This window comes from Theobroma cacao, chromosome 1, assembly GCF_000208745.1.
Source record: "Theobroma cacao cultivar B97-61/B2 chromosome 1, Criollo_cocoa_genome_V2, whole genome shotgun sequence".
In the NCBI taxonomy this organism is placed as follows: Eukaryota; Viridiplantae; Streptophyta; class Magnoliopsida; order Malvales; family Malvaceae; genus Theobroma; species Theobroma cacao.
In genome coordinates this window covers 21,106,822-21,123,980 of record NC_030850.1, presented here as the reverse complement: position 1 = coordinate 21,123,980, position 17,159 = coordinate 21,106,822, and the positions used below count along the sequence as shown (strand labels likewise).

The 17,159-nt window shown below is 31.9% G+C and overlaps 1 protein-coding gene and 1 pseudogene across 1 annotated transcript; one reads left to right on the top strand and one right to left on the bottom strand.

Annotated features, from left to right (window-relative positions):
- LOC18612913 overlaps window positions 1-17,159 on the top strand; it is a 97,546-nt pseudogene that overhangs the window by 70,947 nt on the left and 9,440 nt on the right.
- Window positions 1,102-10,888, bottom strand: LOC18612908 (U2 small nuclear ribonucleoprotein A'). Its single transcript, XM_007049895.2, has 8 exons — window positions 10,679-10,888; window positions 10,518-10,558; window positions 10,261-10,390; window positions 9,952-10,157; window positions 9,066-9,239; window positions 5,385-5,435; window positions 5,116-5,286; window positions 1,102-1,488 (listed from the first exon to the last, which is right to left on the bottom strand). The coding sequence occupies exons 1-8, from the start codon at window positions 10,758-10,760 to the stop codon at window positions 1,483-1,485; spliced, it is 861 nt and encodes a 286-aa protein (XP_007049957.2). The 5' UTR covers window positions 10,761-10,888; the 3' UTR covers window positions 1,102-1,482.

The window sequence follows — 17,159 nt, the reverse complement described above, 5'->3', positions numbered from 1 at the left end:
GATAGTTAACAAATATTCAATTAATTAATGTTGGATATTATTTTGATATTTCTTCATTGAATAATTAAAAAAAAATTGAGATAAGATATAAATTTAAATTTAATTTGTTTAGATTTAAATAAGAATTATCTATTCATTATATTTAAATTGAATGTGTTTAAATTTAAATAAAGATTAATTACATCTAAATTTAATTTGTTTAAATATAAAAGTAACATCCTATCTTTATATCTCTAATACGTCTATAAATAGTAAACAGACGTACTGATTTTTACACACAATTAAGAGTGAACGTGAGTTGTTCTGTAAGTCGAAAAAACCAAAAACTTTTTTTTATTTTTTTTCTCTTCATTCTTGAAGCACCATCAAAGGCCAGATAGTTTTGAAACGTGTAATTCTTTGTGGAGGACTCTAGTAGCCTCTCCATAACAACAAGAGTGAAGAGACCATTGTGTGCACCAAAGAAGATTTGCAAGGCAAACTTCTTCGATCAAAAAAGGAGTGGAATATTTATCTGAAAAGTGAGCTCACCTCCCAACAGCTCTCAAGGCACCACACGTACATTTACCACTAAATTAAATTTTTAGATATAATTTTTGTTGTTGATTTTTTTTTAATTTATTCCAATCCAATTAGATGTAAATACTTTTAACAACAATTTGTCATATTTATAGTTTTAACTAAATTGACATTCAAAATAAGAAAAATATTTATAAATCATACAGTCATACTTTAAGTCATCTGATATTTATCATGTTTAATTAAATTGAAATTCACAATGAGAAAAAAATGTAGATACAATTATAAAGTCTTACAGTAAGTCATCTGATTCAAACCGATTGAGGCAGTGGAGTTGGATTCACCTTGGATCAGATCGGAGCATTTGCTTGGAGAGTCCAATGGAATCCATGTTGAAATGAGCTGGGCTAATGGGTCTCCAGGGTTGGGTCAACTTTTGACATGTCTAAGATTTCAAAAACGACAAGCAAACATAAATTCAAGTTCATCCTAAGCATGTACTAGCTGACCTGAGGCAGATAAATTCACATCTACGTCGAAATCAGCAGTGCGATTCAGCACCAATTCTAGAGAAGAGGTAACTGAAACTGAACATATCCAAACAACATGAAGGTGGGCGCACAGGCCTAAATTTGGAGGAGAAAAAAATTTCCACAACCAAACACCCCTATCCCTCTTTTGTACCTTTAGCGAGGAAAAATAGGGGGAAAAACGATCTCATTACCAGCAATAAGGGGAAGAAGAAAAGTTAGCATTGTTGTACATGTTCAAGATTATATATAGAGGCCAAAGAGAAATTCATGGTTGTACATGTTCAGAATTCCTAATAATAATCATTAACTCTCAGTATAACTGAAATCCTTTTGTTGCAAAGCCAGCCATTCGAAAAATCCTTCATTGCAAAGCCAACCATTGGCGAATGAATGCAGCAAGTGATGTAGGCTGGTATAGAAACTATGCATGCTATTCCTGGTAAAAGAAAAAGAGCTTACCACATTAGTCCAAAATCAAAAACCAACGAGCAGATAAACTAATGAAGAAATATAAAACTGAGAAACATATTTTAAACAATAACGAAAATAAATGCATTAACACCTCTCTCCCTGCATGATGGCTATTAGAAGCAAAAAAAAAAAAAAATCAATAAAGTTGCTCGAAACCCAACTGTATTTGGGCTCAATTATTAAGCTTAATAAACAAGCTTGCCCTTTATTTTCAATCTAGTTTAATAACTTGAGCTCATCAGTGCTTTCGATCATTGAAGCTAGTTAATAAGATCATTTACAAGTTAAAACCATAAGGTGTCATTTGAAATAGGTTAAAACCATAAAGGATGCATAAAATTTACCCAAAAAAAAAAGGAGATAAAAATAAAACATCTGAAACAGCAAGCAGAAAGAGAAATACATGTTTGGCTGATGAAAAAGTACTAACAATGATTATTGCGGCCATCAAACTGCACTAAAAGCAACAACTTTGTTTTGAACAAATATAAGAAGCTAAAGGTTGGAGCATAAAACTAATAAAGGCATATTGGAAGCAAGGGCCACTTAGCCCAAAAAATTTTAAACAAAAAACGACAGAGAATCAGAAGTTTGGTGCATTGTGCATTGTTGTTGTAAGACTGCTATGTGAGAGGATGGAGCTGTTACCACCATAATGCATCAAGAAACTGACTTTAGTATCTATTAACTAACCCATGCGACATCGTGGTATAGGAGAAAAATTATTTTATATTGAATATTGAACATTTTAATGAAATTGTATATATAAATATTTTGTTGACATTGAAATTGAAATTACTAAATAAAATAAATTTTAATCTTTACATGAGTTAAATATATAAATTTATATAATAAATTTATTTATTTCAAAATCAGCTCAATCACATAAATAACTTATCAAACAATTTTTGTAAAAAGTAATTTTAATAATTATATTCACATAAACAATCATAATTGAGGACTTATCTGCATAAATCAACGATTAAACTAATACTTATATACTTATTAGTTTGATTATTTAAGTACTTATTAGCTCATTTGAATTTATAAATATATCATTACAATCAATTATTTTCACTTAATAATTTAATTTATAAAAAATATACATCAATAAAGTGGCAAATAATGTCCCAAAAGTTGTGTATAAATAATATAGAAAAGAAAAGGAATAAACAAATTAAAATATATAAAAAAAGAAATAGAATGGACAAACAAAAGATAAAAATGAGAAGGCATTGTTTCAATAGTATCCACTGAGAGGGAGAATCACGTGACTCAAGACCTCTTTTTATACTAAAAAGTCTGACATTCAATTTATGTTTGAGCAAAGATTTCCTTAAATTACTTTCAGTAGAGTAGTTGTTTAATTGAATTAGTTACTATCTTTTTTGGTTTATCACGATTATAATTTAATAAACTAAAATTAATAGGTGAAGCTGGTCTGAAGGTTAGAATACCTTCATAACTTTTCTTATTTTAAGGTAATATAATGATTTTACAGTACAATTAAAATCTATTTGAATTACTTTCAAGTAAACTTTGCTCGGACCAGCACCCGAGCATTTGACTCATTGGTTGTTGTATGATCCCCTGTCTAAAGAACAAAGTTCGAATCCCCCCTCCCCCAATTACAATAAAAAAAAAAAACTTTGCTCGGACCAAATTACAATATGATAGATTTATAATAACTAGAAAATTTGTTAGCTCTAATCAAGACCTAGATGTTATATTCAGTTTTTAGCTCATACTACTCGACAAGCATTAGTGTATTTCACATGCAATAGCACATTAAATAAAAACTGGTATATAAGAAGTACCGATGTTTGGTAAAACATTTTTGAACCAAAAACTATATCAGGTTTTGTTGTATACCTAGATTGTCCTCCCAGATTTTTCATATGTTTTTAAATTAAATATAAATCTTATTGTTTATATATGTTCTTAAAATAAACATTCTTATCAAAATTACGATTTAATTGGTTAGGGACTTCCAATTCCATTCAACATCTTGGTTTGGTTGAGAAAAATATAGAAAATTATTTGAAATATAGCATAAAAATTTACTAAAGAAATTTTTAAAATACTCTTATTTATACATCAAACTTCATTTTTTTAGAAAAATATTTTTCATTTAAATTTATAATTAAAAAATGACAAACACTCATGTGGGAACATGGATTTTGTTATCTATCAAACTACAAATATTGGTTAAACAGTATTTGGATACAAAAGCGCCTTGAATTCTTATCATTTTCCAAATTGTCTGTTTTTAAAAATCAGCTAACTAGTTACTTAGTTTGACATAAATCCTACCCAAATTAGTTTTTAATTGATTATTAGGTTTCTAATCCCACTATAAGTGCATTTCACTGATTAAGACATTATTGGATGACTTAATACTTAAATTACAAATTCACATATTTATGCACCAAGCTCTGTACTTTAGATCTTTTATATTTGAAATTTAAATTTTATAACTAAAAAATGGTTAAAAACAGATATTTATGGGTTATACACACAAGTACACTTTTTTAGCATCTAAACCAGTTGAACTCAAGCTTGAGAATTCATTCAATAAACAAGCTCACCCCTTTCAAGCACTTATATTGACAAAGCAAACCTATATACTCCTTTCAATATAGGTGTCAACCAATCTATCTCTTGGAGCAGAGCAATTGCTCTCAAAATAGCCACCACTTGCTGACCAAATTCATTAGTCAAAAGTGAGCTAGGCACTTGCATATATGATTAGGCAGGTGCTACAACCCCTTAAGGCAAGGTGACTTTAGCAACGTACATGCCTTTGATGCCTAGGCAAGAGCTTCACCTCAAGGAAAACAGTACCTGAGGCAAGCATCTTATTAAACCAACAATTCTTTTATGTGAAACTCACAAAAATCATCCCCAAAAAGGCATCCTTTGATTCATATGCAAGGGCATTTTGGTCTGATGAATTCTGTCCCCAGGTATCTATGTGATGCCTTTGCCCAACTGTTTTCTGCCACTTGGACAAGATACAAGAATGTTTGTTTGTTCCCAAAACATGATAATGTTGCTTATGATAATAGGCAAACTACCAAGTATAATCCCCTTTAATATCAATAATGTTAAATAGGCTTGTATTATGATCTTATCATCAAGAAACGTACATTTCCAGCTAGTCTGGGATTAATACTTCTTCTGAGCTAAGTATAGAAATGAACATTTCATTTCTAAAATATTTTAAAAAACAAATAACTTCAGTAACTAGGATGCCTCCATGTTGCGTTCACTTTTGACTACCTTTTGGAAATTCATGTCTGCAACAAATTGTACACTTTGCTCCTTTACTGATGTAAGTATATATAATAATAAGGTCTATTTTTCTGTAGCAGACAATTTTTTCCTTCTTATGCCCATTTTGAAGTGCAAGACATAACACTACATTACCAAGTGAAGCTAGTACTTGCCATTCATATCTATCTTAGCTAAAGGCCAAAGGACAAGGGAAGGAACCTTCAGTCTATTGGAAGAGTAGCATTAACAAGGTAAAAAAAAGATAAGAAGAGCACGAAGACTAAATTCAGGATCCACATAACTCATATCTGCATACCTGTTCCATTGGTACAGGTTCCTCATTCTTTTGTTCTTCCACATTATTTGATTCAACATTGGACTTGTTTTGACTATCAGAAACCTTTTTTTCATCTTTCCCTGTAACATTGGCCCCAGTATCATCGCCTGGAATTTTCAAATCTGCAGGAAGCTGACCTGTCTTTAATGCCTGCTCACACAGAGAACCATCCAAATGTAATGTTAAAATTAAGAAAAAAATCCACAAGACAATCTCTTTTAAAATCACACATACAATCAAGCAAGCACCTTCTCAAGTCTTGCAACCTCTTCTAAAGTCTGAGAATTCACAATGGCCGCCTGTATGTCAAATAAAGCTAAACAAGATCAGAATTTAGTCTGAAACAGGCACTACAAATGAAGCAGAAGTCATTTACAAACATGACAAAGATAATTACCAATGACATTTCATGTGGTTTAAGACAAATTAATCACAAACATGCACACTTTACGCAAGTTAAAAAGCAGTGCATTAGACAGATATTATGTTCAGACCTACAGTACCTAAACCAACTAAGATGAAAGATTAAGAAACCTCCACAAAACAACTGTTTAGACACATTCTTATCATACATTTATGATTTCCTCCTCACTAATGCAGTTACAGGTAGAGATGTGTGTGTCCGAGTAAGCGGGTGTGACTAGCCATAATCTTATAATAGATGTAAGATTTCACATTGATTGTCACAGGTTGTGTGAGTCCTTTAAGTGTTCTCTTTCATCAAAACTCATCAGGAATCTGATCAATACTTTTGTGGTCTGTGCTTTCTGACTTGGACCACAAACATAAAAATGATATTTTGGAAAATAAAAGAAAAAGAAGGAATACATTAATTGACATGTTCACAGAGTCCATAAACCAGTGGCAATTTTAGCATATTCATGCATCAGTCAGTAGTTACCATAACATTCTCCAAAAAGTGCATGACTGAATCTGAAAATTACAATCTGCTTGCAATGGAAAAGAACATCATGAGTACTTATAAACTTTATCAACCACCTTCTGTGTTTAAATGGGCACCTTTTTAAAACCCTTTCAAATCCCATGCAAGTATAGATCAAACCCAAACACATAAAAAGTTCTTAAACTGAGGAATAAAGCAATCAGTAGCCTTAAGCAAATAACTATGAAGAGAGGCAAGACTTGAAGCTTATATATATTATCGAATTCAATTTCAAATTCAATCTTAAAAGCTTGGCAGGAATTGCTTTGAAACAAAGAAGATTACTTGATGTTGTGTTTGGTTAGAATGGAAGGGAGGGAAAGCCAAAGGAAGAGAGGGGTGGCTGCACCCTCTCCTATGTTTGGAACAAATTCCAATGGAAAGGAAGGGATTTGGAGGGGGTACATGACTGCTCAAAACCTTCATTTCTTTTAAACCCTTTGGATTGGGAGGATTTGAAGAAGTACTTCTGACTAAATACTTTATATCATATAGACAAAATCACCCTATGTTAATATATCATTTTAACCTCTAAAGGATATAATTGTAAAATAAATGCTAAGTCATAATTTCATTTCCTTTCCACTCATTACCAAAGAAGGTTAATAACATACCCCTCCATTTCCTTTCCCAATTCTTTTATAAGCAATCCAGACAAAGGGAACCTTACCTCATTCTATTTTAACCTTACCCTATTCATTAAAATTAATGAAATAATTAAATTTATTTAAATTTCAAAATTCAAATTGGTCAAGCCTCAATAATGGGTCTATTTAAAACATTTAAATACAATTAAGTAAAAGTTTTAGAACTTGCTTTTTTGGTAGAATTAATAATTAGGTCTTCAACAACTAAAATCTTTATTGTTGCCTCCACGTTCACTTATTTAGCCTAGGCTAAGGCACATAACATATTAAAAAAAAAAAAAAAGTAAATTACCCCCAAGTCCTTAGGGTTTCACCCTAATTCATCTTAGAACCATTAGTATTCAAAATGGACACTCCGCTCCAAACTAATATACTTCACAAGATGCATAAGTCTTGCTGATACCCCACCATTTGATTTTCCGTAAACTTTAGGATGTGGCCATCATTTTATACCTATACTACCCTTCCTTGATAACTCTTAAGTCAACTCATATATCCTTTCACACACCAACGGCAGCCACTCACATATCTTTTTGTAGGATTTGTTCATGGCAACTATTAATAAAACAGCCATTGCAAATGAATGGCACTAGCAGAGCTTATCAACAACCCAACCGTGCTTGAGAAAACTCTTGCTTATTTAAATTCATTCGGAACCGGAAAAAAAAAAAAAAAAGGCATAGCATGTTCTTCCAGCACTGCCATCAACAACAACTAAAAACTAGAACTAGAATTAAAAGAGAAAAAATAAATTTGACAATTTTTTCTTCCTGATGAGTTATTCATTACAGATAATTGATTATTGAAGCATCTATTAACGGTTACCTAAAAGGAATTTGTGCCTTCCCTCTTCCTCTAGCTCGATTCTCAGTTGGTATAATGGGTTCCAAGGGTAAAAATGATCTTTTTCATTCAAGGTTGAAAGAAATGAGGTAGAACCACCCACTATGGTGGGGAAGCTTTGGACCCTAGTTGTCACTAACCTTGCATTGTTGTCTAACGGCTCAAGAAGTCATCCAATCAAGGAGTTTCTTTTGATAGTGAACAAGCCTTCATGTGGATCTCTTTCATTACGAGGTGAGAATGGAATCAATTATGAGATGGACAGTCAATTGAATCCTGTAATATGGGTTGAAAGACACATTTTGGTGTTTTAGGGTCATAGGTAGTTTAGTCATTTTCTAAAATCCATTAATGACATTTAGGGTCTTGGGACAAAGTGTCCACTTTGAATACTAATGGACCTACAATGAATTAGGGTGAAATCCTAAGGACTTGGGGTAATTTACCCTGAAAATAAGTTAAAACTACACATTGTTTTCTACAATTCTTCTCTCCCTCTATCTTTCAAAAGTGGCTTTGCGATTTGAGATAGTTCTTTCAATTTCCTCGCCTTCTCTTTCAACTTCAGTTTTGTACTTCTCCAAACCAATGGATCGTTTAATTACATGAAAATCACATTTGGGATTGCACAATCCAATTTCAAAATTGATGGGCAATAAGCATATCTGGTAGCACCCGAGCATTTGGCTAGCGGGTTGGTGCATGATCCCCCTACTTAGAGAGTAGGGTTGAATTCCCCCCTCCCCCAATTAAAAATAAAAATAAAAAGCATATCTGGTAACAATGCGTCAAAGAATGTGATCACTACTCTTTTGAAAATTCCCTTCCTTGGTTCCAAGTGTCATTAAACAACAAGACTCCATTTCTTAGAGGTCTCAAAAGTTCTAATTCAACACTCTTTCTTTCGTCTATTGAAACCCATAACTACAAGTTTTTATATCCTTTGTTAATATTTCCAAGTAGTTTCTCAATAACATCATAAGATCAAATTGGTCAGCCCATGCCTTCTAAAAGGAATTTGGAAGCACCTATATCATCAAATTCTAGTAAAGGATATTATAACTTACCCTCGTCTGAACAAAGAGAAGAAATTAATTTAGAGCATTCAAAAAATAGCTATAAAAGTTCTGGCCACACCCTCAAATGAGAGTCTAAATTGTCATCTTACAGCATCTAAGGAAGTTTGTCAAGTTCTTGTCGCAAGTAAATCATAAATTAAATTCTTAAGCTTTCTTGAAGTTTATGCTTCTGTAAATGGTACCCAAGCATGAATTTGTGAAAGAAATTGAAATATTCAGAAGGCAGGCTTCTCCCACTCTACCCTTGATTCCTATCTTTTTTTCTTCTTTATTTCATCCCTATTTCCTGATAAAGTTCTCTAAAGTTTTTCTAAGATGCATAAGCAAAACCATCAAAAAAGCAACCATGATGAGAAACTAAAATACTATCAACAGCATTATCCTTGTTTCAAATTAGCATTTTGAGAAAGTTAATACCTTGATAGCTAAAATTTGCTCAGGTGTGGGGGCAACTACTTTTGGCATCTGTTCTTCCTGTGCAACTTCTGAAACCTTTGGAACCTCTTCTGGTGTGAATGTCTTTGCGGATTCTTTCTTCATTTCCTCTTCAACTTCTTTAGATGCAAACAGATTTTCAGCTTCCAGTCTCTCCTAAGACCCATGAAGCATAATTATGAGAATTAATTCATACGGTAGTTACATGAGGAAATCAAAATTATAGCAAATTAGAACATACAGCGNCCCCCCCCCCCCCCCTCTCCACCCACCAAAAGATGCAAAAAGAAAAACGACAAGAATGTAAGAATGTTTAAGGTACATCGAATGAATAAATCAATCCTACAGCATAAGTCTTTTCTTTATGAAATAAGTAAAACATGCGCAATACAAAGCATTAGGCTAAAAGATGGAATTATAATTTTCAACGAAAAGCAGAATTCAGGACATCTTTCTTAATAGTAAATGCACCTAACTTGGAGCCTAGGCCAGTACTCAATAAAAATAACTGAAATACCATTCTAAAATCCAGAATTATTCCATTAATCATGTAAACTGTGAATAACTCAAACCACACAATTGCACTTCATGAACCTACACTTACTACTTCATAATATAATATTCAATTCAAACTACACCATGAATGAACAAAACAATGTTGAAAGCAAAGTTAACATTTGTAAAGCTAAAGGTTCAATTAGGCAGAAGCTCTCAGAGAATGAATATGGGTGTGGCCAGAGGTTTCTCAATTAATCACAACAATTTTACATAATCATACACATGATGAGCAGTAACTAATGCATGACAAAAAGGAAGAATAATAAGTTTGTTTCAGAGGATAAAATAATAGTTTAGCATATCCAATCACCTTAACTTTCACTTTCTTGAAATCCAGGACACGGAGTGATTTAAGTTTGTAAATCACATACAACCTATAATTAGGTTTTTTTGTAATATTATTGTCCAATAAGCTAAGGAACTGCAGCTTAGGAAGAGATGAAAGAGGATCAATCTCCACCAAGTTGACGAGCCTGTTGTTTGTGAGAACCAACGTATGTAACTTGGGCAAGAACTCTGCAGGGCAAGGAAATATGAACACCATAAGAGGCTTCCTACAAGAAAGGATGAGACAGAAAAAAAAAGTGCAAAAAGGAAATCCATGTTGTTCAAAGCTTGCCTCCAATATTGGGATTGATACGAGTAACCCGGTTGTTGTTTATAAGTAAGGTACCCAAGCGGTTAAGATAAGGGAAGTTGTCGAGCTTGACAATCTCATTGTCAGACAAATCTATGGTATCGAATTGGTCCTGTCAAGGAGCCAAAGTAACAAAAATGCACAAGCAAACGAGTGTTAAAAAGAGCTAAAAATGCCCACAACGAATTTTCCTATCCTTTGGGGGGGAAAAGAAGAAGAAAGGCAGCAAGTAGACAAACCTCGGTAGCACCCAAGTTTTCCATTACAGCAATTTTGTTACCTGAAGAATAAAAGAATGGGGAAGCAAAGGCAAAAGATTAACTTCTAAAGAAAGGAAATCTGAGACGGCGATAGAAATCATTATTAGGGTTTGGGGGGGCGGAAGAAGGAGAAGCAGCACCTCGAAGATCCAATTCTCGCTCCTTGAGGGCATTGAAGAAGTGAGGGCTCTTCCAAATCAAGTCGGCCGTGAGTTTCACCATACCTCCTTCTTCTTCTTCTTCTCTTTCTTTCTTCTCTACACCTTATTTACTCAATGCGGTGTCGCAGCGAATGGCGGGCGGCGAGTCGGCTACCAGTCACTTAACACTACTCAAACTAAGAGTATGCTATTTTATTTGCGCCGTTCTTCATTTTTATTCACTCACTCTTAGAGAGTAGCCCAAAACGACAGCGTTGCAACCCACTACGTCATTTTCTTAGTGTGGGGCACCGCCCGGACATTTAAGGAGCCGAGCCTGCTTGTAACGACCATATACATAACATTTTTTTTATTTATTGAAAAAAAAGATAATTTGATTTTTCTTTTCATAATAGTATTTATTAATGAAATATTTTAGTCGGATTGAAGCAACCAGCACAAAGTTTAGACACCTCTAGGACGGAGCACACGACATAATCACTAAAGTTATCAATTCTTTACGTTTCTCATTTAATTTTTTTTAAACTAGTTACTAGATGTTTTGAAATATATGTACCAGTGTGTTAGAACACAAAGCCAAAAGAATTATAAAAAAATAATAAAAAGGCTCCAAGGCATTTACTAATAATAATTTTTGAAGTTGTATTTCATCTGGTCAATTATTTAATAGTGTAAATGTATATCTTGTGTGAGCCAATAAGATGGTTGTAGAAAAATAACTATGAACTTTAAGCATTTACATTTAATAAATGGTATTATTTTCATATGACTTATACACAGTCAAATTAAATAAAGTTCTTGAAATTATATATGTTGTGTAGAAGGAATAACAAAGTGTTATAATTATGAGATCCTGATTGCATCAAAGAATAATTCTTTAAAGGTTACCAATCAATGTTTTATTAAGATCTTGGTATGGATAAAACCAAGGAGACTAACATAATGTAATGTTCCTCATTTGTAAACTGAATAATTGATTTCATAGATTGAATTATAAAGATAATTGAATTAACATGGAGGTATCTATTACATGAACAAGTTCACTAAACATAAATCACTATAGAAATTTCATTTGGTATGACGACTCAAGTGTCCATGGAATAAATTCTCATGTGACAAGCTATGTAATTTATCCTAGGATTTGAGATCATAAAGTTGCCTTATACGTGGAATGTTATACTTAAATGTAATCTAATGTGCTCAATCAATGATGCTCATAAAAAGATAGACATTGGATATAATATGAAGCATATAAAGGTAAGTGAATAATCAAATAAAGGATTCATCACTTTATGTGATACTAAGGAGAATATCAATTGCTTTTTAGCATGTCTTAACTCAAGAAAATCTTAGGCAAAGGTAGAATGAATATTTGAAAATAAGTTTTCAAATTTCATTAAGGATTTAAAGACTAGCTACAAGGACAAAAATGGCAAAGACAATATAATGTAGACATTGCACCATGCATACTGAAAGGATATTAATAACATGATAAGACTGTATACTAAAGGGTTGAGTCAAACTAGTATGACTTTTCTTAATATTTGAGTAGCCATGATGCATTACTAGTTGTCAATTTTGACTTATAAATATGACTAATCAATTAGGGAATTGATGAAAAAAGCAAATTAAGAGTTTAATTCATCTAATTATTGTTTACTTCAAATTATAGTTTATATTTGTTACCAATGTGTTAAGAACCTATTATGTCGCACACATTAAAAAATGTTAATTGTGAATGTAAAAGGGGCTTTATTGAGTTAAATTAATTGAAAGAAGTTAAGAACTTCAAGGATTTAATTGAATGGTTCAATTAATCTAGAGGCAATTCTACAATTCGTATCAATGTTGTGCAAATCCTACTAGGGTTAGGCATAACATAATTGCCTACATATATGAGGATTATACTACATTTGAAAGGTATTGTCACATCCCATTTCCTAAAAGATCGTGATCGGCATATGGACCTATGTGGATATGACCCACTAGGCCCAAATAAGCCTTATCAACATGTGTGGGCTTGACATGCACCACATTCTTACAAAATCCATACATTATAATAGCATTCACATATATATATATAAACGTCGTCACATCATTATGAAACTTCTCAACATAACATATGGAAGATTGTACATCCATTTATCACATAATACCATCACATAATCATGGAACTTCTCAACATGGTGTGTGATTTCTATTTTCATTTCATATCGATATTCACAATATACATATATTATCTGTGGTCTGGCACACATCCCATGCCTATAACACTTATGGTCTTTTCACCATGCTATCAACATTCATATGCACCCATTTTCGGAGCTTAACACAATATTTGCAATGATAAACAAATAAATGTGTATTAACATTTATTTACTTAACTAAGTATCATTTAGAACATAAAATAGTATAAGACTCAACTTGACACACTGTAGAGTGTAGAGACATTGATGGCTGAAAAAGAAGGTACTATCACAACTACCAAGTATGAGCTCGACTACTACTCCACAAGGTGCCTAGTGAATAAGCTACAGATCTGTAAAACAAAAATAAGAAAAAATAACAGGTGAGTGATAATTCTATTTTATAGATTTATTGAGTTATTTTAATTTTATATATATTAATTTAATTTGGCTATTATTTATTAATTTTTATGCTTTTGTAGGATTTAAAGGAATAAGGCTTAATTTTGGAAATAAAGGTGCTTGAAGGATCCAAAATCTTGCTCGTATATGCTTTAGTGTTTTAATCATAACCGCACTCCAAATGTCCAAATGATACGATTCTTAAGCCATTGGAAAGCTATAAGACAGAGATACAACTTTCATGAAGACCACTTTGCCAAGTTCCACTTGAAGATAGAGAAAATTGTGTCAGAAGATGATCGAGTGTAATACCGCGGGAATGGCAATTTGAAGAATGATATTTGATGTTTGGGCCTCCTAACACTTCTTAGCCCACAAGTTGAGTCATTAGATTAAATTATGTTTAATTTAGGGAATTTTAGGTCAAAATTATTAGTATTTAAAGAGTGATTTGGGAGAAGTTAAGAAGACAACCCTAAGAAATTCAATAAGCTAGAAGTTGAGGTTGAAGCTGAGTGAGCAAGGTTGCAAATATTTGTTTTGTCTTCTTCCGTAGCTTTTATTTTTCTCGTTATTTTTAATGGCTGAACTTCACATATTTTTATTTATCTTTGCAATTATGAGTAGCTAATTTTATTTTCTAGAATTGCAATTGAACTCACATATAATATGAATTTTTAATCTTTTTCTTGCTTACTTTCAATGGAAGTGAATTATTTATTCTAATTTATTCTTAATGCTTTTAATTGCTTAGCTACCAATTAAATTGATCTAGGAATCTAAACAAACTTGGGAAAAGGAGTTTAGTGTAGACTAAAATTAGAATAACATATGATCATATTAATTCATTTGTGTATAAGATATGGATATACCTATATGCCATGTGTAGCTAGAATTAGAGCCTGATCCTAATAAATCTATTTTAATTTCAATTAAGATAGGGATATAGTGTTTTGGTTAAAATATATATTTTTATAAGATGAGTCGAGATACTTTTATAAATAATTGAGGACTATAAGTCAGCAATTCAACCCATTGAAATAAGTTAAGGAAGAAAGATAAAATTTAGATGAAATGTGAGGGATATTGTAATCCTAGACTTATATCTATTGNCCTATTTTAATTTCAATTCACATTGGAATATAGTGTTTTGTTTAAAGTAGATATTTTTATAAGATAAGTCGAGATACTTTTATAAATAATTGAGGACTATAAGTCAGCAATTCAACCCATTGAAATAAGTTAAGGAAGAAAGATAAAATTTAGATGAAATGTGAGGGATATTGTAATCCTAGACTTATATCTATTGAGTTTAATCATATTTTATTTCTGCTTTGATTTTCATTCTTGTTACTTAGTTTTGTTAATTTTAGTTTAAATAATTATTTGCCTTTAGACCATTTGGATAAAATTAAATTGTGTTAATTTTGATACTTGGTAAAATTTTTAGAAACAATTCTTTGAAGAATCGATACTCTATTTGCTATTATACTATTCTTGTGATATGTATACTTGCGTGAGTAGAATTTTAACTAACAAATTTTTGCGCCATTGCCAGGGAATTGTTTTCTAGAATTTTTACTAATTTAATACCAAGCAATTTAGTCTTACTTCAAATTTTATTTTTTTTGTTTTAATATTACTTTTGTTTGTTTATAGATATTTTTGGTCATTGTATGAAAAAAGAAGCAATTGTAATCTTGTTCCTTTTGATCTTAAGATGGAAAGAACTTTTAAAAGACGTCGAAGAGAGAATTTGCAAAGTTGCAACTTTAAATCAGACAATGGCTAAAGATAACAACAACAATGGCAATAATGCCATTAATCTAGTTCCTGAAGAAAATAGAGCACTTTGAGATTATGTTGTTCCTCTTTTGCAAGGGTTGCACCAAAGCATTAAAAGAGCTTCCATCAATGCAAATAATTTCAAAATTAAGCTAGCTTACATTCAGATGATTTAGTCTTCAATTCAATTTGGTAGGTTATCTAGTGATGATCTTAATTCTCATTTGGTGAATTGTCACTATCCAAAGCAGAGAACCATGACCGGTGCAAAGGTATTGATGAGAGTTACCTTCTTAACCCATGCAAGCCTAAAATGAACAATTCAAATCATATACTCGAAATTACCTTATGGGACTCATCGCCATGGAACTATACATCAAGCATACATGAATGTATTATATCACATAAGGATATGTTATATTATTTTGCATGTTCACATGCTCAAAACGCAGAAGCATCACATAGAAAAATAACATATATAGGCCATCCTGTGGCAATTACAAAGTGTAGCCATTTCGTGGCACATTTCAACATACACATCATTTAATCTAAGACATAGCAAAATATTATCCATGATAGTCAACATAAATGACCAAACCACATAGGATCAGCGAAGTATGACTCAAAACAAAATGATTGACACCTACTGGATGCCATATGATCACCTATTAAAGACAAACTAAAGTATTGGCTCTTTCCAAAGGATAATGAGCTAAGCAACTACTAATCTATAAAAAAAGTGCATCTTACATGTGTGAGTTATAAATAACTCCGTGAGGAGATACGGGAAGGGGAACAAGCTAAATGGGAGAGTGTTTGTCTAAAACACTTTTAAAATAAACGCAAATAATCCATTTCAAGCAACCTCAAAGTTTGCCTCTTAAACATATCAAATATTCAAAGAGTTTTGGTAATTCAATCCTCAAATAAGATCAAACATCCCAAGATGCAAATTATGTGTCAAATATGAACAAGGGTCCAAGAAACCTCAAATCTTCGTCTCGATGGTATAACTCATTTAAAATGATTTTATAAGGTTTTGTTGAAATCCTGTTCACAGCTTTTGAAAAATGAATAATAGACTGGAAAACGTTTAAGTATTTTCAAGAAAACAATTTAAAAATATTGGCTTTAAAGCTTTGTAAAAGATGTCGAAGAAAGTATTTTTAAGACAACAATTTAAAAATATTGACTTTAAAGCTTCTTAAAAGATGTCAAAGAAAAATAAGGTTTAGTTTCAAAGAAAATAAAGTAATGATGTTGTCTTTAGAAAATCTTTGAAGAAAATGGATAGATTTCAAATTAACATAACTTGCATTACATCAAGTAAATCAAGTCTAAATACCATATACAAATGCCAAGATCAAAACCAATAACAACTCAAGCACCAAGGTCAAAACAAATGTCAATTTCAAGGACTAGGATCTAAACAAATACCAAAGTTGAGACAATATGTCAATCCCTGCTCTATAAAGTAATTACAGTGTCATTCATATACTCGATAGAATGTTTGTATATTGAGAAAGCCCGAGAAATTGACAAAAGACGATATTGCCCCTAGAAGTACAGTTAAGTCGATTAAACATCGAACAAGATAAAATCGAGATCTTAAAGATGAAATTGAGAATTTCACAATCTAGGGATGACTCAAAATGGTAATTCGGAGTTCGAGGTCCAATTTGGAGTCAATCCGAAAAATTGACCGGTTAGGGGCAAAATGATCATTTTGCAATTTGAGGACAAAATGGAAATTTTTAGAAAAGATTTTCTTAGCCCCATTTGACATGTTTGAGTATGACATGAGTATTGAAGTACAATTGGAAGATTTAGCAGTGAAAAATATGAGCTTCCGATATTTTTAGAGTATAGGGGCAAAATGATAATTTGGCCACTCGAAATCGAAAATTTAATTTTTGAAAGGATTTGATCAAATTTAATTATTTGGAGTGTGAAATGAGTATGAGGAGTGAAAATTATGCATTATGGCAAATTTTCAATTTTTGAGGTAAAAATGTAATTTTTGAAAAGTTCAGGGGTAAAAGTGTAATTTTGAAAAATTTGCTCCACCAAAACTTTGGAAAAATCTG